Source organism: Callionymus lyra, chromosome 16 (assembly GCF_982586985.1).
Source record: "Callionymus lyra chromosome 16, fCalLyr1.hap1.1, whole genome shotgun sequence".
Taxonomy (NCBI): Eukaryota; Metazoa; Chordata; class Actinopteri; order Syngnathiformes; family Callionymidae; genus Callionymus; species Callionymus lyra.
In genome coordinates this window covers 14,604,162-14,625,248 of record NC_141833.1, presented here as the reverse complement: position 1 = coordinate 14,625,248, position 21,087 = coordinate 14,604,162, and the positions used below count along the sequence as shown (strand labels likewise).

At 38.4% G+C, this 21,087-nt stretch overlaps 2 protein-coding genes across 2 annotated transcripts; one reads left to right on the top strand and one right to left on the bottom strand.

Annotated features, from left to right (window-relative positions):
• Nucleotides 1-3,213: 3,213 nt before the first annotated feature.
• Nucleotides 3,214-6,786, top strand: igfbp1b (insulin-like growth factor binding protein 1b). Its single transcript, XM_087811303.1, has 4 exons — nt 3,214-3,552; nt 3,626-3,750; nt 4,432-4,560; nt 5,467-6,786. Exons 1-4 carry the CDS (start codon nt 3,228-3,230, stop codon nt 5,593-5,595), a joined length of 708 nt encoding a protein of 235 aa, XP_087667429.1. The 5' UTR covers nt 3,214-3,227; the 3' UTR covers nt 5,596-6,786.
• Nucleotides 6,787-9,184: 2,398 nt separating this feature from the next.
• On the bottom strand, nt 9,185-20,531 carry igfbp3 (insulin-like growth factor binding protein 3). The gene is made up of 4 exons (XM_087811302.1): nt 20,165-20,531; nt 17,947-18,194; nt 17,028-17,147; nt 9,185-9,901 (listed from the first exon to the last, which is right to left on the bottom strand). Exons 1-4 carry the CDS (start codon nt 20,529-20,531, stop codon nt 9,797-9,799), a joined length of 840 nt encoding a protein of 279 aa, XP_087667428.1. The 3' UTR covers nt 9,185-9,796.
• Nucleotides 20,532-21,087: the final 556 nt, after the last annotated feature.

The window sequence follows — 21,087 nt, the reverse complement described above, 5'->3', positions numbered from 1 at the left end:
GCTCGGTCAGTGAGGGCGACAATCGGGACGCGAGAAGAACATCCTTCGGTAGATTCATGAAAATCAAGGTGATTTATTTATTAGGTAATCATGTTACTGTATAGCTTAGCTACACGTCCAAAACATTATGACCAGCAAGCTCTACACAGAAGGGAAGTTGTGAGCGGAACTTTCATTTTGTTCATTTTTTACTATTATTTTTGTTCTAACTTTAGCCTGAAGCCGCCGGAAATCTTTCATTAGTAGCTCGGAACCCCCAAAAAAAGTTTGACCAGTAATGATGCTTTTGTGACACAAAAATCAAAAGATAAATTTGGAAATAATACAAGAGACTTTATTAAGAAATAAAAATGGAAATGAACACAGAAAAAACATACCCGTATGTGAAGTTAACTCTGGTTGTATTTCCATTTGTTGTTTAATTTTATTTATTTTTGTGTTTAGTTTTCCACATTTTATATACTTTTTTCCTTTTTTTAATTTGTTTATTACTAAATTGTATTATACCAGCTGATGAGAGCCTCGTTTTCTTAAAAAACAAACCCAAAAAAACTAATTTTTCCTTTTTTATTTTGTGGAATTCTAGTCAAGATTCTGGAAGCTTTAACATATTTTTTCCTTCCCTATTCATAGTTTTTATTAATTAGGAGTATTTGTACAGGTTTTTTGGTCTAGAAAAAGAAAACAAATTGTATTCGAAATGCTGAAAATGGCTTTAAATCCTTCACCTCCATCTTTCATGGACTTCCATGTGAGATTTCGGAAGCTCCCAAGATGGAAAATATCCACTTAAATAAATCGTAACTGAAGAAACTTCTCGGGTGATAAAGTGAAAGCTAGATTCCAGCTATCTTTTAATGTACCTCCGAGTACCAGAGAAGAAAAAAACCCCAATATAAATGTCTTTATTTTTTAATTACTGACCGTCTCACTGTAATGATGCGTACGTTGAATCTTAGCTGTGGTCAGAGGGCGGCCATGTTGGACTCCCATTAAAACCTATGGAGACACAGCGTTAGCACAAGCTAATGATAGCAATGCTATGGATCTTAACGTACTTCCATCGGACATGATTCAGAAGGTGAACCTTGTGTTCCCAGGAATGGAAGACGCCCCGACATTATCCCGCGAAAGCGCAGAAGAAGAAACGAAAGGCGAGGGTGAGTTTCTGTTCAGAAACCGTCAATGAAAAATACCATAAAATGTAAAAACAATGACCAGGCTCCCAAAAACGTGGAGCTCCCGCAGTGGCTGGTGAACCTGATGGTCGACATCGAAGAAGCTACGAAACACGAACTGACGGTGGAGTGAGAAGATTCTTCTTGGACACAAATTCTTTGTTTTTTTTTATATTCATGTTTTTTTTTTCAAGAATAACTTCTGGGAATAAAAGAGCTGAGCCAAAAGGCAAAAACTATTCTGGAGCTATATTCCTGCTCTCGCCTACGATGACGATCAGCGGGAGGTAACCCTAAAACTTTTGGGGGGTTTTCTTCGCAATGCATGTCCTGGGTCCGTCCCGGGGCCTCCTCCCTGTGGTTGGAAACTCTTACTTTGGGGAGGAAACCAGGACACATTTGTCACCTCAAAAAAAACAACATTACTATATATACTGTAAAATATGCTAAGATGCTATAGCATTGCTATCATTAGCTTGTGCTAGCTCTGTGTCTCTATAGGTTTTAATGGGAGTCCAACATGGCCGCCCTCTGACCACAGCTAAGAGTCAACATACGCATCATTACAGCGAGACGGCCTGTAATTAAAAATAAATAGAAATGTATTTTGGGGTTTTTTCTTCTCTTGTAATCGTTTATTTACGAGTAGCCGTTAGCGACGCAAACAAACGTGTGTAATGGAGAGGATTGATGACGATGAATACTACAGCGAGCACGTCGTTCTGCAGACAAACATGTTGTGAATCCTGCCGCGATCTATAGAACCGGAGTTATGCAAAGGTTGTTTATCCGTCTGACTGATAAGACGGACCTACACACACCTACACATACACACATACACACACACACATGCACACCTACACACACACAGATCAGAGGAACTACCGAGGCCTTTCATGTCAATAAACCACATGTGTTGTTGTTGCTCATCCTTCAGCTGTGATGTCATCATTGTGCACCGTGTTGTCCCTCGAGTTGTCATTAATTTTTATTTAAGCAAAGTTGAATTTATTAAAGTTGAAACTTCGATTTATAAATATTTGTTTCAATAATTAAAAAAAAAAAAGAAGTTTCAAATAAATTATATTATTTTAATAAATAAAATACTTTGAATACATTTTATTTTGTTTGTATATTTAACTTGTTTTATACTTTTAAAAAAAATGAAAAACATTTAATTCTCAAATTAATCTGTTTATAAAAGTACTTCATTGTGTAAAAAGAAAGCTACAACGTAATTTAGTTATTTATTTCCCATTTTTTACATTTTATTTATATTTTCTTAATTTTTTTATATTAATATTTATTTCCAAATTATACTTTTTTATCATTAGAAAATTAATTATTAGATTATTCATTTTTTTTGACGATTTTTCTACCATTTATATTAATGAATTGATCATATTTTCCCCTTTTAATAAAAAATTAAATTAAATCACAAAATAAAAATAAAAAACTTGACAAAACTTGCAACGCTAATAATAAAATATAAATTTAAAAGATGAACACTTTGTTTTCGATAAAATAAATTAAATAAAACATTTTTTTTTTAATGAAATTCTGTTTTAAATCTATATTTAACGGTCTTTAAATGTATGTGTAGGAACATATAACAAGATTATATATTAATTGAACTGCTCGTCAGAACTTCTAAACAACATTTGTTTTCTGTTGTCACTCTGACCCTGGGGCGGCGGTCACCGGGGGTCACCGGGGGTCACATGCTCCTCCTCGCTGACACCCGGGACCAGGAGGTTTGTTTTCGGACGCGACCGGTCAAACAGGAAAAAAAAAAAAAAAAGCAGTTGTTTTGAGCCTCTTTATGTTCCCGAGAGTCAATATTGACGACCTTGTGAACCCGAATCTCGCGCGTCACGCAAGGTCACGGCGAGACCTGCTCCACATCTGCGAGCGACCTGTCAATCATCCACGGAGGGCGGAGGACGAGGTATAAATGGAGCGACTTGTTTGGAAAACATCAAAAATCTGCAGAGAGACTCACTGATGAAGATGAAGATGAAGATGGAGGCGACTGGATTATACAAGAAGATGGTTCTGCTCAACGCTCTGGTTCTGCCGGTTCTGCTCGGCGTGGGCTCGTCCCCGGTGGTGGGCCCGGAGCCGATCCGCTGCGCCCCCTGCACCCGGGAGAAGCTGGACTCGTGCCCGGCGGTCCCGGCCGACTGCCGTCAGGTTCTGAGGGAACCGGGCTGCGGCTGCTGCATGGCCTGCGCCCTGGAGACCGGCTCCTCCTGCGGGGTCCACACGGCCCACTGCGCCGACGGACTCCGCTGCGTCCCCAAACCCGGGGAGCCCAGACCGCTGCACGCGCTGACCCGAGGTCAGGGGGTCTGCGTGGAAGAACCGGGTCAAGGTAAGGCCCAGTTTTTTAAAAAAAACAACCTCTCATTCGGGTCCAAACTAAGAGTTTTGTATTCTTGGCTCAGAAGGAGCCGCTGACCAGAGCTTGCTGCACTCCATGTTGGGCCTCAACCTTCCCTCTGACGCCCCCGAGGGTCAGGAGAGCATCAAGGCAAAGGTCAACGCCATCCGGAACAAACTGGTGCAGCAGGTGAGTGAAGCGACCACTAGAGGGCGACGTGATCGCTTAAACTATGATAATAAGAACATTTTTCTTTCTTTAAAGAACAATTTATTGCATTTTTGTTTTTACTTTTATGTGAAATAATGTTTTTATTATTTATTAAATGTATTTAATATATAAGTTGGATTTTTTTTATTTTTATTATTATTATTGTTTTCTTTAAGTAAAATGATGTTTGATAAAATTCTCTTTTTTTAAAAATAAAGTGATTTACGAGGGAATTTAATAAATAAGACAGAACTAGTTTATTTATTAACTTTTTTAATTAATTTATTTAACTTTGATTGGAAATATTTTTCCGATCCATGGACGTTTATTAATTTAAAATATTTTTGATTATAAAGTGTATTTTTTTTATTGAAGCGACTTTCTTTTATTCAAAATATATAAATATATATTTTTTGTATTATTTTGAATCAAGTAACTTTTCTATTGTATAATAAATAAGAATATATACCTCCATAAAAATCCAAAAATATATATAAATGAAATTAGTTATAAAAGGAATTAAAAGGGTTAGTTTCATAAAAAGAAAAAAAAAGAAGAAGTAAATACAGTAAAAATGTTTCAGATTAAAAGACTACCGGACTTGAAGGTGTTTGTTAATTTTAGTGTAACAACGATATAACAGCAGCTTTTTCTCTGCAGGGTCCGTGTCACACGGAGCTTCACGCTGCTCTGGACGTCATCGCGAGCTCACAGCAGACTCTGGGCGACAAGTTCACGACCTTTTACCTCCCGAACTGTGACAAACACGGATTCTACAAATCAAAACAGGTGAGAACGAAAAATCAATGACATTATTGAACGTTTTTGAATCAATACTGTTTGAAAAAAATACAGTTACAATAGTATTTTTAAAAATAAATATTTGTTTTCTATTTAATTGTATTAGAACAAATTTTGCTGATCCTTATAAAAGAAAAAGCACAAATTAACAAATTAAAAATTAAAAAAAATTCAACTTTTATTTGACTTTATTTTATTACAATATTATACGAGAAAATTTCTGTCTTGTATTTATACAATGGAGAATGTTTTTTTTTGTTTTTTTTTATATTAACTTTGGCATTTTATTCGATAAATAAAATGTGTTTATTGGTCGATACATTTTAATACATGACATTTATTTGATTATTTTAATTTACAGTTGTTAAGTACATTCTTGCTGCTGTAGATAAAAGAAAAATACCAATAACAAATAAATATAAGATACAGGATCATAATTAAATGTGTGATAATCGTCGCAAAAACTTTTTTTGTTGTTTTTAAATTTATCATGAAAACAATGTATTTATTTATTATACTTTGCTATATTTATGTATATTTTTTGTTAATATAAAAAAAAAGAAACATTTTTGCTGATCTTTATAAAAGTCAATATAAGACATAGGATCATAATATAAAAATGTGTGACAATCACCCAAAAAACGTTTTTTTGTTTTAAATGACATGAAAAAAAACGTTTATTTATATGTTTGTAATTTTAATTGTTAACCGTTCATTGATAATAGAAAAGAAAAGTAATAAAATCAGGAGGAAGGGAGTGAAACAAACAACCGTTGAGATGCTAATGATTGAAAGAGAAAAAAACAACAACAACATGTCGGTGGTGAAGAAGGGATTTCCCTGAAGCCTGTGTGTGATTTATTAATGTGGTTCTGATCCGGGTCTCCTCCGCAGTGTGAGTCATCTCTGGTCGGACCGCCGGCTCGCTGCTGGTGCGTCTCTTCCTGGAACGGCAAGAGGATCCCGGGCTCGGGCGACCTCCTCCCGGCTGACTCAGAGTGCCGTCAAGAAGTCGCTCACTGACTTCAAGAGCCGGTGACTCAGACTCCGGCCGGTAAACACGTTCTGGTTCTGATGGACCGACTCCAGACTTCTGAGGATCCTGAAGCCAAACAAAAACAAGATCGACCTGTTTTGTTTTTTTATTTATTTGTTTACTGCTCGAGTTTTTTTTACAGGCCTTTTCTGAGGTCGGGTCAAGGGGGCAGCACCCGACGCAAAGATGTCTGTGAGCGAGAAATCCCAATCCGACTTCTTCTCACTTAACCAGTAGATTAAGGGCCATGCCTTTTAGCTCAGCTCTTCTTTTTTTTTTTACCGGTATAAAGCAAATATACCTCTTGTCACCCCAAAATACCTCAACTTCCAGATATATTTGGATATTAATTTTACTAAACTATTTTTTTTAATCAAAAATGACTTTTGGGATTTTAGAAAATTGTTTTAGTAGAATTTCTTTTTTTTAAACTAATAATTAAGAAACAAATCGACATGCATAGAAATCCTAAAACATATTTATATTAGGGAAATAAAAATGACAAAATTGAAAACTGTCATAAATCAAGAGCTTTCCCTTTTAGCTCAGCTCTATTTTTTTTACCTGGATATGGCAAATATGCATATTTTTAACCACAAAATACCTGAATTTTCAGATGTATTCAACTTTCTTTTAACTAAAATTATTATATTTATTTATTATTACTAATAATAAAGACACAAATCTACCTCCATAACAATTCTATAATGACAAAATTAAAAACTGTCATAAATCAAGAGCTTTCCCCTTTAGCTCAGCTCTATTTTTTTTACCTGGATATGGCAAATATGCGTATTTTTAACCACAAAATACCTGAATTATTATAAATATTCAACTTTCTTTTAACTAAAATTATTATTTATTTATTTTTACTAATAATAAAGACACAAATCTACCTCCATAACAATTCTAAACAAAATGTATATGAATTAAATAAAAAATAAAAATGACAAACTTAAAAACTGTCATAAATCAAGAGCTTTGCCTTTTAGCTCAGCTCTTTTTTTGACCCAGATATGACAAAAGATACCTCACACCTTGTTAAACCCCAAAATACCATAGCTTTCAGATGTACTCAACCTTTTTTTTTTTATAAAAAAATATTTTTGAGATCAAAGCCATTTTTTTTAATTAAAGTTTTTATTTTTCATTAAACAAACTTTTTTTGAAATAAATAAATCAACAAATCTACCTCCATAAAGAGTTCATATTCAGTTTTTTAGGAAAATTATTTGTGCGTAAAGAGATAACTTTTATTTATTTAAAGAAATGTTTTTAATTTATTTTTGTTGTATTTAAGCGTAAAAAAATCCCCGTTTATATTCTTGTTTTAGGTTTATTTTTTGGGGTGTTAAGAGGAATATATATATATATATTTAATTGAAGTTATTTTTAGTAAAACAACTTTTAAAATTCATTTAAGTGTTAAAAAAAAAGGTTCTTTGTGAGTTTTTTAAGGCGATTTCTTTGAAAACTATGACCTAAGAACAGTTTTTTCCAGTCTTGTCCAGAAAGTAACAGCAGCTTCTTCAACATTATTTATTCTTTTCTTTTCTCTTGTATTTGAGCGTTTGTGTCTGCGACTAAATAACTCCACAGTCCTGCAGCTGTCACCCCCCCCCACTGACCCACCGACACAGCTGCTTATTCATCCGCCATGTTGACTTCGTCCCAATGTATCTCCGTCGGCGTTTCCTCACTCGGTATTCGGGGAAATGCATAAAATGCCGCGAGTATTTACACGGTGGCCGAGAGAAAACATATCAGCTCGCGGTCAAAGCCACCTGGAGGTTTTTTCTTTTTCTTTTTTTTTTTTTACAGCGGCTTCTTCTACATGTTTCTACCTCAGACTTTTTATTTATTTATCGGATTTTTGTTGAATTGTTGTTGTTGTTGTATTATTGTTAATAAAGACTCTTTTTCTGAGCAATACATGTTTTTATTTACTAAAGAAAAACTGCTCAAAGCTTAGACTTGAAGGTGAGACTGTCCTGGTGCTGGAGTCCATCCCAGCTACACGGGGCAAGAGCATCGTCCAGGTTTTTATCCCAGACTCCCAAACTGGTACTTTTGAAAAAGGTGTCCAAAATGGTGCCTGAATAATAAAACCCAACTTCAAACACATTTGTTCTGTCAGTATTATTTAGGAGCATAATTCAGATTCAGAACTTTTCTGTTGGAATTATTTTGGGGCAAAATGTTATTCATTGAACTCCACTCATTACAGTCATGTAATGTTCTACATAATTTTTGTCAATATTAACAGACTTTAAAAAATGTTTGGAGGTTTTACATTTTTTAAAATCATAACCAACTATCAATGTTATTTAAGTAAAATTCTATAAAAAAAAATCTTAAACACGTTTTGAGTTGTGTCTGAAATATATATTATTTTGGGGGAAATTCTATCAATGTTAACCAATTTGGGTGGTGTTCTGTCAGTATAATTTTGCAGGGATTTTTTAATAAATTATAACAGGTTTTAGGTTGTTTTTTTTGTCAGTATTATTTGGGGGAACATTTTATCAATTTTAACAGATTTTGATTTGTGTTCTGCCTTTATTATTTGAGGGAAGATTCTATAAATGTTAACACGTTTTGAGTGGTTTTCTGTAAGTATCATTTGGGGGCAAATTCCATCAATTATAACACATTTTGAGTTGTGTTCCGTCAGTATTATTAAGTGGCAAATTCTATCCATTTTACCACCTTTTAAGTTTGTGTCCGTCAGTTTTATTTCGGGGCAAAACATTATTATTTGTAACAGACTTTGAGTTGCTTTTCTGGTCGTGTTATTTTGCAGAAACATCTAGACTTTTCTAAAAGTGTTTAAGTTATGTTCTGTCAGAACGATTTGTGGTGTTTTAGGTTTTTGTCAATTGTTGTAACACACACTAAGCTATGTTGTGTCAGTATTATTTCGGGGCAAAACATTGTCAATTGTAACAGACTTTTAATTACTTTTCTCATAGTATCATTTTGCGGGGGCATTTTGGCAATTATAAAACACTCAAAGTTATTATTCTGTAAGTATAATTTTGGGGCAAAACTCAGTTATATTTTTTAAATTGGCAATTGTAAAATACTTAGTTTTACTTTTTCTGTCAGTATATTTTTGGGGATAAATTGTGTGTTCATGAAATAACTTGCTAAGTCTAAGGTTAGTTTCGATGCCGGGAATCACTTGATTGTCTCAAATGTTTGTATTTAAGATAAAACATTAATCCGGGAAAATGGCGACAACAACGCAAATAGTTCACGGAAATCCGCTTTTCGGTCCTGTCGGTCCTTTTAATGTCGGACACTGGCGCTGGTGTTGGCATTGACCATTCCCAGCTACACAGGGACAGAGGCAGGTGAGACCAGGCCAGGAAATGTCGGTACACACAAAAAACGTATCGTTTATCATGATGATAGCATCTAGCTAGCATGCTAGCTTGTACCTTCGGTCGTGGAAACGAAAGCGCTTCCTGTCACCATGCGGGTTGAGAGTTGAAAAAAGCGAGGAGCCGAGGAAGAGTCGCTTCTCTCCGTCAGAAGAGGGTGATTTAAGGCTGCCTTTATTAAGTAAAAAATAGACGTCTGAGGGTTGCATTGTACATGCACGCAGCATCGTTACTGACGACAAAACCTGGTAAATAGTAAAGAAGATCACTGGCTACACAGAGACCACGTCCTCTCAGCTTATGTAGAAGTGATGGCCACGTCAGGGGGGTCGGGGGGGGGGGTCAGGGGTCAGGGGGGGGCATCAGTGTAAGACAGTGCATGCTTACTCTGGAAACACAAACATTTGACCTCACAAAAAAAACAGACATAATAACAAATCACGAGCATGAGTAATGCCACCAAAAACTGTGCGTACATGAAAAGTACTCGGGGGGGCGAGTACGTGAAAATAAAAAGGGTCTCCAAAGTTGTGCAGGTTCGAAGACAGCTTATGAAGAATCCACACCCGTCGTGGATTATGAGTTTCTCCCTCTGGACACTCTTGCTCTGCCTTAGAAAAAAAAAAAAAAAAAAAAAAAAAAGGTCCCACAGGCAAGAGACAGAAATAGCAAACATCCAAATATCGTCCGAGCCATCTCCCAATATCCTCAGTGTCTTTCTTTCTGTTTACAATTCTCTCGCTCCCTCCCTCCGTCTCCCTCGCTCCGTCCACGTCCTTCCTAATGACTCGGGGAGTTGTTTTTAATCAGCGGCTCCTCGCTCCTTGCCGTCGAACCCGGGCAGGGGTTGTCCATACTTGTCCACGCACCAACAGAAGCCTCTCTTTCTGCCCTTGGACGGGCGACACTGCGAAGAAAGAGCCGTTATAAAAACTCACTAAAATACTAAAATAGCTCCTTGAAACAAGACAAACATGAGGCGGTGAGTCGGCTCTTGTCAAAGCGTCGGCCCCTTCGCTCGTACTTATCCGGCCCCCTGTGTGATTCTAAATCTTTGTACAAATGTTACATTGTATTATAAAAATTGTTTTTTTTTCACTATATTTTTTAACATAGTTACATCTTATTACATATATTTATTGCATTTTACTTTTTAATTGTCATTTCTTATATTTTTTAATACATTTTTTGTATGTGGTAAATGATATTACATTGTTATTCAACACATTTACTATAATTTAACATGTATTTCTATAATATTTTTTTTATATTAAAATATAAAAAATGACATGATCTTGGTATCATTTGGAATTTTCCTCCAAATAATACTGACAGAATACAACTCAAAACGTGTTAACATTAAAAGAATTTGCCCCCAAATAATACTGACAGACACAACTCAAAACGTGTTACAATTGATAGATTTTGCCACTCAATATTACTGACAGAACACAACTTAAAAAGTTTTAAAATTGATGGAATTGCCCCCTAAATAATACTGACAGAACACAACTCAAAACATGTTAAAATTGATAGAATTTGCCACTTAATAGTACTGACAGCCTACAACTCAAAATGTGTTAAAATTGATGGAATTTGCCCCTAAATAATACTGACAGAACACAACTCCAAACGTGTTAACATTTATATAATTTTCCCCTAATTAATAGTAAAAATGATTCGATTCTGTTACTGTGTCTGTTGTAGTACATTATGGGACTTAATTATTCAATTTTTTATTTTATTTTTAAATATATATTTTTTTCAATATATTGAATCATATTTTTTGTTTTTCGACAAATTCCCTTACATTTGGTGTATAAATATTTCCGCATTCAAATTTTCTTTAATTAAAAAATGACATTCATGATCTTGGTATCGTTTCGTCTTTTGTCATATAAAACTTTTTTTGAAATATTCAAAAGAAGAATGAATTTAATGACAACTTTCAATTCTGTTACTCTGGCTGACGCAGTGCATTATGGGACTTGCGGGCCCATAGCCAGTTTAGCAAGAACGTCGTCAATTGTTAGTTTCATTTTCCCGACAAGACTCTATGACTCGACCTATGACGTCCTGAACTGAAAAGTGTATGTTATTACGACGCAGATGATACGAACACTTGAAGCCTGAATTTAATTCTGGAACCGCTACAAGCACGAGCTAAATAGCAGCAACAATACATGTTACGTCGCAGTATTGTCGCAATTTCAAAAAGTCAGCGTCCAAGACTCGTCCATTGACTCTCTGAAGTGTTTTTTAAACGAAAACACTGTCGTGCGTCTCAACCGGTCGCCGCTGCTTCACTCATACGACAGGAATGCGCCGCACACTTCGACTCCAGAGGAATTATATAACGTTCGTCACAGCTCGGGGAAGGTTTTTTCCGATATTGCGCTTTTATTTGATTTTATTATCCGAGTCGCCGTATATCATCCGAAGTGTGCGCTGAATAACTGGAGTCAATGAAGTGAAGCTGGAGACGTTAAGAGGCATTAATGGGCAGATTGTGCTGAGTCAACGCAGCCTTGGCTATCCGACGTGCCGCGGTATTTTGAGCTGCATTTTATGGTCTACCTCCTGTTACACACACATATAGAGACCTTTAAGGTAAACAGAAACCTGGTAAAATATTTGCTTAGTCCCGTTCGTGAACAACTGAGAACCGAGATCTATTTTCAGAAGCTGGTGGCCACTACGAATCATCTGTTGCTGATTATACCCCACAGCTCCAAAATTATGGGTACTACAAATGACTTACAGAGTCTCTGGAGCTACCCAAGGGCTGTTATTTTACTGCCAATTTTACTAAAGGTCAACCTCCACTCTAGTAAAACATGCAGCCATTCATTTTCGAGGGCTAAAGCAACTCGGCTCTCGCTTCCACAAAGGAGTTGGAGCTGATCAAGATGGAAGTCATCCTTCCACAGTTTGTTGCTGTCTACCATTTAGAGCTAAAAGGAGATCTACAGTTATGGTTTCTGATGAATATTATGAGTTTCCACCGGAAAAGTATTTTGTTTTTCCAGGTTACTTTGCCAGTCGTACTTCCGAAAGACTGGTCAGACATCAAAAAAAGTTTTTTTTTTTTTATGTAGGCATTCAAAGATTGCTGAACATTTCTTTGTGACTTCAGTATCAATGTCCATAGACTAAAGCTGTGTCTCAAATCGCATACTTGCGTACTTGAACTTTGTATTTTTAGTGCATAAGTGCGTCTCAATTCTTAGTATGCGAAATGTAGTGCACCATGCACACTAAATTGTCACTAAAACACCCACAAAACTGAATATGGATCGATGGACACTTTCTACCCTAAACGGCTCCAACTTAGTGACGTTGATGTTCTAAACAGAAGTTATGTCGTATAGATATACAGTATATTCATTTACTTACAGGTGTATTTTCAGCCAGCAGTAGGAGGATGACACGTCTTCAGTGCTGATACCAGCGTAAATATCTCTTGAATATTTTGTTTCTCATATTTCTTGATCCAAACAAAACATGCTGCCAGCAGGTGGCGATAGTGTTCCTACAGCTGGTTGAAATTATCGTTAAATAGTAGTATAAGAAGAAGCTGTCGCGTTATTACCGGTTAGTGCGTAGCAGCAGTATTTGATTTGAGACATATTATCTGTCGAGAATTTGCGTACTAGTTAGTATGTACACTATCCCGATGCATACTAACCGCCAGTGCACTAGAGAAGTATGTGATTTGAGACATAGGTGTTCTACTTCCCTTAAGTTCTGTTTAGTCCTATAGTTACACACAAAATAAATACTGTCTAAGTGATGATCTTGAATGGCCACCAATTCCAACTTTAGCACCATCACTAGTATCTTTATCAGAGATAGGCTCGCAGGGGGAAATGCCAAAGTACAAAGACCCCGACCAAAAAACCTCCCTTGACTCCTTTGAAGGCATCCCAAGAGGCTTTCCCCCTTTTTTAAAACCTCGGCCAGGGACATTGTGGGTCTCCCATAGGTGCTCGCCGAAGGGACCGAACACAGATCAAATCCAAAGACATGGAACATGAAGGACAGTTCAAGGACCACTTTTTTTTCTGGGCCTCACACTTGAGCCAGTGGGTAATAAAGCCTATTTCGTTTTGAGGTATTGGACAAAAATCCAGGACAGATGAAAATCCTTGGATACTTAATGTAGTTAATCTCTTAAAAACACTTAAGGGGGGGAGGGCATGGTGGCGCAGTTGTGCGAGATCGCCTCAGAGCAAGAAGGTTGCCGGTTCGCTTCCAGGTCAGGAAGGAGCCTTGTGGAGTTTTGTATGTTTAGGGTTTACTCTGGTTTCCTCTCACAATCCAAAAACATACAGAGGTTGATTGGGAACTTGGGGAAACTATACTAATATGTATGGTGGTGTATCTCTGTAGGGGCAAATTCCATCAATTTGAACACATTTTGAATTGTGTTCTGACAGGACTTTTAAGTGGCAAATTCTATCAATTTTAGCATGTTTTCAGTTGTGTTCTGTCATTACTATTTAGTGGCATATTTTATTAATTATAACACATTTTCAGTTGTGTCCGTCAGTATTATTTGGGGACAAGTTCTATCAATTTTAACATGTTTTGAGTTGTGTTCTGTCAGTACTATTTAGTGGCAACTTCTATTAATTATAACACATTTTGAGTTGTGTTCTGTCAGTATTATTTGGGGGCAAATTCTTTATGGGAAAAGACAAAATGATACCAAGATCATGTCATTTTCTATATGACTGTCTAGGGTGTCCCCCCCACCCCGGGATAGGCTCCAGACCCCCTTGCGACCCCAATAAGGGATAAAGCCGTAGAAAATGAATGAACGAAAACACTTAAGGTAGTTTAAATGACTCTTTAAATACCCGCATTTATAAAAGTACAGTCTCTATTATTTAACCAACTAACCAGGTCTTTCACTTCCAACCCTAAGAAATCCACAGCCATATTGCGGTTGCTTAAATCGAGGCTAATATTTCTCCCCCGTTCTGGAATATCAACATCTCAAAGCCCACCTGAATTAACTGCGCCACATTAGGTAGACGCTGATTTGAACCCAAAACCCTGTTATTATGCAATTTCTAAAATTGATTCTGTACTTAGCAAAACGTACTCTCCGGGGAGAGATTGACTGCTATTAAGAGGGCCTTTCGCCTAAAACCATGTCCTCATCTAAATTAAACTGTCTGACATAAAAATGTCCACCACCCCGTCGCTGCCCGCGGGGCTCAACAAAGTACACCGTTCTACATAAACAAAGACAATGAGCCTGGCGTTGCGTGGTTGGTCAAAAAACATGATTGTGGGTCAAGGAGAACATGTCCATTAAGCAGGAGGGACTGAAAAAAAAAAGCTGTCTCGGGTGATGCAGTAGCGCAGGAGACATAAGTGCCTCCATATGAATGCGTCAGAACCACTCATTTATTACAACCCGATCGTGGGTGAACCATGTGAGTGCGGGGATGGCTACAGCTCTATTTCGGTGCCTGCTTCTCAAAAAGTCCAGCAATTATGGGGCGAGTGCATTCGGTGCCGGCGGCCACCTTGACGTCTGTCTCCTTGGGAAGGTTCCCGTTAAATGGGCATCGTCTCAGGGAATCAAACCCCACTTGGGGTTTTGGCCCCTGTGGTTCCTGTCTCCAGAGTCAGAGGCGAGGGTGTACCTCACTGGTATGGTGGTGCAGTGATGAGGCTCTAATAACTACCAGTCTATGCAAGGAGGACAACTTTCGAATCTGTAATTGGGCTGAAAAGTAACCGATAAAGTCTCTAGGTCCTTATTAATGCTGGCGGCAAAAATAGTTTTCTCCATGGTTCATATACTTTTTAATAAACACTCATGAGGTACAAACAAAGTTTACAACTCGGATTCCACACAACAGCAGCAAAAACTCAGACAAACTAATTCAGCAATTGAAGGTTTTTGTGGGTAAATCAAAACCAATCCAAAAATAATTCTAAGGCACTGAAAACAAAAATCTTCTTTTGGCTTTTTTGACTGGATTTCACTATCTTTTTCTCCAAAGTTATTCTTCCTTGTGACCAAACTGTTTTGAGAGCACATGCTCACCACGGAGAAACCGATCAATCGTGCGTGGTATTGATCCTTAGTCCTCGTGGTTGCACATGATGTTGCCACAACATGTAAACAATGAGTTTTCACCTCCTTCTAGGGGCCAAAAAACACACCTAAAAAAAAAAGTAATGCATTTATTTGGTCGCCATGTTTATAGCACTTCTGCATTGGCCCCACAAGCCTATCACTGACACCATTTGTAGCTTTCGATAAATAATATTTTTCAGGGTTTACCTTGGAAACAAAACACAAAAAGTTTTCCTGGCTTGGCTAAACCCTCCCTACACTTCTTTCTTGGACTTAAGTTGAGTTCAATGGACAAATCAATATCAAGAAAAATCCAATTTCAGTTGAGGTTGTTGCTTTTTAACCCTTGTTTGTTACAGCGTCTAGTGCTATTAGAATACGTGTGTGCCCCCCAGTGGAACCCACAAGTATCACATGACGCTCTAAGGCAAGAATTTACTTTGGGGCAACATTATAAGTAACAGCCCAACTAATGGCCATTACTCTTAAAAACATCTCAAGGCTACTTTGGTCAACGTTGCCAATCCTTGGTTAAGTTGTTGGAGATGTACTACTTTTGTACAAGAAAACAGCATAATTAGCATTAGCTTGTATCCATCATTTGTTGATGCTTAATAAATACACTTGTTCATCGTTATACCTTGAAGAAGACGAAATGCAACAAATGAAATAGAACTTATATCATTGGTAAACATTAGCAAACATAAAGCTAAGCACTGTCTCTTACTTAGCATGTAGCAATTAGCATGAAATAAATGACTGATGCTTTGTGGCTTATTTCTGATTCTTATTTTTGTCGTCTTTAAAGTGCTGAAATACCCAGTGTTCCGCTACTTAAATGATTTAGTTAATAGCCTGAAATAACTAGTATGTGGCATGTTAGCTCGACTTGGTTCAGACCAGGCTTATGATGCTTACGTTAGCCATCTCGCTAACTGACACGATAAAACTGCAGTTGAAGAGCAATAACAAGCCGCAATTATCCACATTATCGGAGCCTTTAAGTGTACTAAAATACCCAGTGTGGTCCAATTTCTCCCTTATTCCAAACTATGACAGAAGCATAGACCACAGTTACATGACATATCAGGAAAAAAAAAAGATTTCCTGGGTTCAGGCTTTTAATGATATAAATTTTCGTTTCACTATGTCAGACTAAGCTACCGAAGCAATTTGGTTAAAAGCCTTTAATAGCCACGTTGTAGCCTTTTAGCTCGACTAAATTCAGACCGGGTTTTCGATGCTATCCGTACTTTTTCACTAAGTAAGACAGTTAAACTAATACTTATCACACGAACAAATGGCTAATGGTTTGTGATGCATTCATTTTTTTGTCGCCTTTACCAGTGCTGATATAACCAGTGTGGTTCCGATTTCGCTACGTTTTTTCGGAACTATGACAGCATCATAGACCACAGTCACATGACATCTCATAAATAAATTGTTTTTTTAGACTTTCTAAGTTTGCGTTTCACTTAGACCGTCCAAGCCATTCAAATACTTGTGTTAACATCCCCCAATACCCTACATGTAGCCTGTTAGCTCGCCTACAATCGGAAGGAATGGAATTACGATGCTAGCTTTATCTACTTCCCTAACTTAACTTGTGAACTAGTCTGGTCTATTGCGTTTTTTAAGTATCTCCATGAAGTACTGTTAATGGAAAAAAGCAATGACAACAGGTACAAAAGATAAATAGAGGTTTCAGGACGCTTGCTAGCTGTTAGCATGCTACTGCTATGACAACTTGCCCCATAGTACTCGAGAGGTCACGGCCACCCATCGTCACCAAGCTTACCCAAGTGTTCGAGTTACTCTTAGGTACTTGTAAATCGAGACGACCGGATTTAAATCCGACTCTACGGTGGTCGAAAACAGTTTCACGACACATTCTTCTCGCCGTATGACCTTCCGAAAAACAAGTGTTTCTTACCTGTTTTTTCTTATAGAAGCCTTTCTTGTCACAGTTTGGTATGCGGAAACCTCTGGGGTTGAGAATGTCTGTAATCTTCAGGCTGCTAAGAATGCTCTCAATCTCTCTCCGACAGGGTCCCTGCACACGAGGAAACACAAACGCTGTTTATGCAACATTTCACCGACTTAAACTAGTGGGGGGGGAAGAAAAAAAAAACCCATAATGCAGCTGATTAGCGGCAGTAATTTCCTCCCGCAGATTGCTTTTGTCATGAATCCTCTCATTTTTGCAAATAAAGACTTTAGCAGAGCTGACTCACGCTGCATCACAATACTTTGCTCTAATTCCCCAACAATGGCGCTCGCAAAAAAAATGAAAGGGAATGTGCGACGGATTCAACTGGACGACTTGTAGAGGCTTAGCGGCAAAGCTCCTTTAGAACTCTTATGATTTACACAAAAGATGAAGGATGAAGTGAATTTCAAAGAGGTCCACGCCGGGAGCCGAAAAAAAAAAAAAAAAAGGCTCGGCCCCCTGAAAAGTCCAAGTCCTCCAAGTCACTAATCAAAGCAGCCAGTGAAAGCCCATTACGAGTGTGTGCTCACTTCTCCGGCCAAAGAGGAGATCAAAATAGCAGCAGAGCTCCCCATCAGGAGCTCACAGAGGCCAATCCATCATCCACTGGCCCACAGCGCAGGCGGCACGCGGACGCCTTGTGGCCAAACAACCGCCTGACCCGGGTCAGCCGCAGGGACACCGTTCCCCACTCTCTGTCATGTCGCTTTTGTTGCTCATGGTGGCTGCCAACCACCAACCAACGCTGCTGACCCCAAACATTTCATCACCCGCAAAGGGGGGGAGAAGAAGAAAACACCAAAACACAGATAACAACTTTCCCTCAGTCTGGCTTTTTTTTTTTTTTTTTGTTGGCACTTACGTATTCCGGCTCCTGCTTGATCTCCAGGGAGAAGTTCTGCTGGTCCGGGATGAACGGTCCCGGCAGCTCCTCCATCTTGAAACTCTGGGCTCGCTTCTGCTGCTCCCGTCGGAGGAATTCCGACTTTGACGAGGGGAAGAAGGGGTGAAGCGGGTGTCTCGGGGGTCCGACGGGCCTGTGGGTGTTGTATAACGTCTGGATGCCTGAGCCGGTGGAGTTCCGCTCCTCTTCCTGAGTGTCTGCTGTCTCTGCAGAAAGTCGGAGTGAAACTGATCTTAAGTACTTTATTCGTTCGGTGAACGGGTGAGTTTGAAGCAGGTTTTCACATTATATCAAATCAAACTGTTGTACATTTTAATTTTTTTCCCAACTAGCGATGACTCACTTCCTTATACTAGCTTTTGTGATGCTTATATTACCTTTAACGTGTTGCACTTTCTCTAAATAAGTATCTTGAATAACTTGTACGTCGATAAATAAACACATTTTTCTGGTGTTCACCTACATCTGGTGTGAAAGTCGAGCGCATCTGTAAATAGCAGTTGATTCAACAAGAAGAAATTGTTGTTAATCGTTTAATTTCCTAATATTTCTGACAGAAAAAAAGCTGAAGGTGTATCATGACTGTCTGGTTCCGGGTCCACCCAAGTTCTCAAGGTGCTTTCTGCCCCGAAAAAGAAGTCTGGCAGGTGGAAGACAAATGGTTGACTTTATCGCCCGGAAAAAGGATTGAAGCTTTCTTTGTTTACGTGCAAATGACGGGACGAATATCTTTCCAATGATCTTTGAAATGAGAACCATCGCCTCCAAGTTCTAAGTCACTTAATTAAAACTTACTTTCCTCCCAGATTTGTACTCTTAATATATGCATTTTCTGTATTGACCTAGCTACCTTTCCAGGGTGTCCCCTGAATGATAACTCTACTAGAAAAAAAGTGAAAATCTGAGAAAAAAACTTAAACAAACAAACTTAATCATAACACATTATGCTCAATGCAATAGAGTTTAGGGAAAAAACAAGATAATTAAAAATGTCCATTGGTTGATTTTATAGAACAAAAAGTTCCTGCCAGTGTGAGATATTTAAAATAGATTTTTTTGTTTGTTTTATTACTGAGAGAATTTGGCAAAGATCTATTGATCATTAAAAAAAAAAAAGACGCAAGTCACCCTGGAAAGGACTACAGTTTCCAGAACAAAAAAACCTGTATCGATAGAAGATCGAAGATAGAAGACATTTTGTTCACTACTATGACTTTTTAAGAAAACTGCCATATAAAATGAATTACTTTTTTTTATATTAATATCATAATACACCAATTGTATGTATTTTTATTGGATAACAACAAAGATTAACAACCTTTTTCTCTTCATTTTTTTTCTCACGTCAATTATAATTCTAAGTCAGACATGGGCAAACTGCTGCCTGAAGACAGTATAAAACTATAAAACCGATCATGCTTCAAAGAGCTGATTTTAATTGGATTATTCATTAACAGTCAATCTCTTAACAAAACCTGTGTTGTCTCAGGGTCAAGGTGACCCGAAAGGCCCAAAAAACAAAGCTAATTGTTTTATCCCTTGTATATGAATACATATGCAGTGGTGCAGGTCGTTCACCTTGACCCAGAGACGACACAAGGGATACCACAAACACATTTGTTTTCGGACCTTCCGGGTCACTTTGACCCGGAAACAACACAAGGGTTAAGCTCTTCGTTCTTGTCTCTTAAAAAGAAAAGGGAAATTACATTTATCCGTTTTTTTTTCGTTATCATGTAAAAATGTTAACAACAGAGTGTTTTGAGGTTTAAATACAATTGTTTATAAAGTTTTTTTTTTTTTTAAAGTCCCCTCTCTTTTTCTTCCCTTCTTTATCTGGGCTTGATGGCCCCCACATCAGCATTCACAGTGTATAAAGTGGCCCCTTGAGAAATGTTGGTTTCGAAAAAGTACTTAAATGAGTGTTCAATTGTTCACTAGGACAAAACAAAAGTGTAAATAATGATAAATATATAAGAGAGGAAACAAGCTGACAAGATTTAAAAAAAAGAAATCCCCAAAAATATTCATCTGTTGTCTTATTTATTATTATATTTGGGACTTTTGACCCTCCTGAAGAACTCTGCCCTGGTTCCTATCAAATAAATATCTAGTTGAAATGATTCTTCATGGTTTAAGGTCAGTTAATCTAAAAGATAAAAGAGGTGACATGAACCTGACAGCTCGTTGACGGGCGCCACCGCTCTCTCCGGAGCTCGCCTGCTGCTGGCGTTGGCGCAAATCCCTCGACCCTCGAGCAGCGCCTGCAGGGGTTTGGTCTCCCCGGGCTGATGCTGACACGTCAGTCCGGACCCGCAGCGCCCGGTGTACACGCCGCACGGCTGCCCGAAGCTGAGCGCGCACGTCAGGCAGCAGCCGCAGCCGGGCTCGCGCACCCTCTCCGCGCACTCCTTGGGCAGGGGCTTGCAGAGGATCCGCGCCGCCTCGTCGCAGGGCTCGCACCGGATCACCGGCCCCGCCGCACCTGACCTGCGCGTGAACGACGCCAGGACAAAAGTCACGCAAAGTGCGCGGAGATCCATGATGTTGTTGCTCGTACGTCCCACTCGTGGCGACCTTTTTTTTTCCCCCACCGGACAGCGTCTCCCACTCGCGCGCATGCAGGAGCCGGACACGACATCTGAATATATAGACCCCGGTGGCTGAAGTCACACCCCCCCAATGTGCTCGTCTGATGGATCCGCTGCGTCTCGGCTGCAGCCTGCGCGCAAGTTTGCGTGTTGACATGACGACTCTTTTTTTCTTTTTTTCTTTTTTCATCACAGAATCCTTTACTGGAATCTGCTGCTCGGATCTACTCATTATCTGGACGGGATTCGAACTACAACACGCGTGTAATGACGTCACAAAAGAGAGGAAAAAATAATGTGGGTCCAGTTTTGATTGCTGTCGCTTCATCTGTCGTACTCGGGTGATTCCACGAGGGGCGCCAGAAACAACATCGAATATCTCCCTTAAATCAGCGATGGGCAGTTCAATTTACTCAGGGGCCACATGTTATACCGACAAAGTGTGGCCCTCTTACATGAGGTAAAGATGATACTGGCTATAAAACAACTTTTTTTTACTAGTTTATCT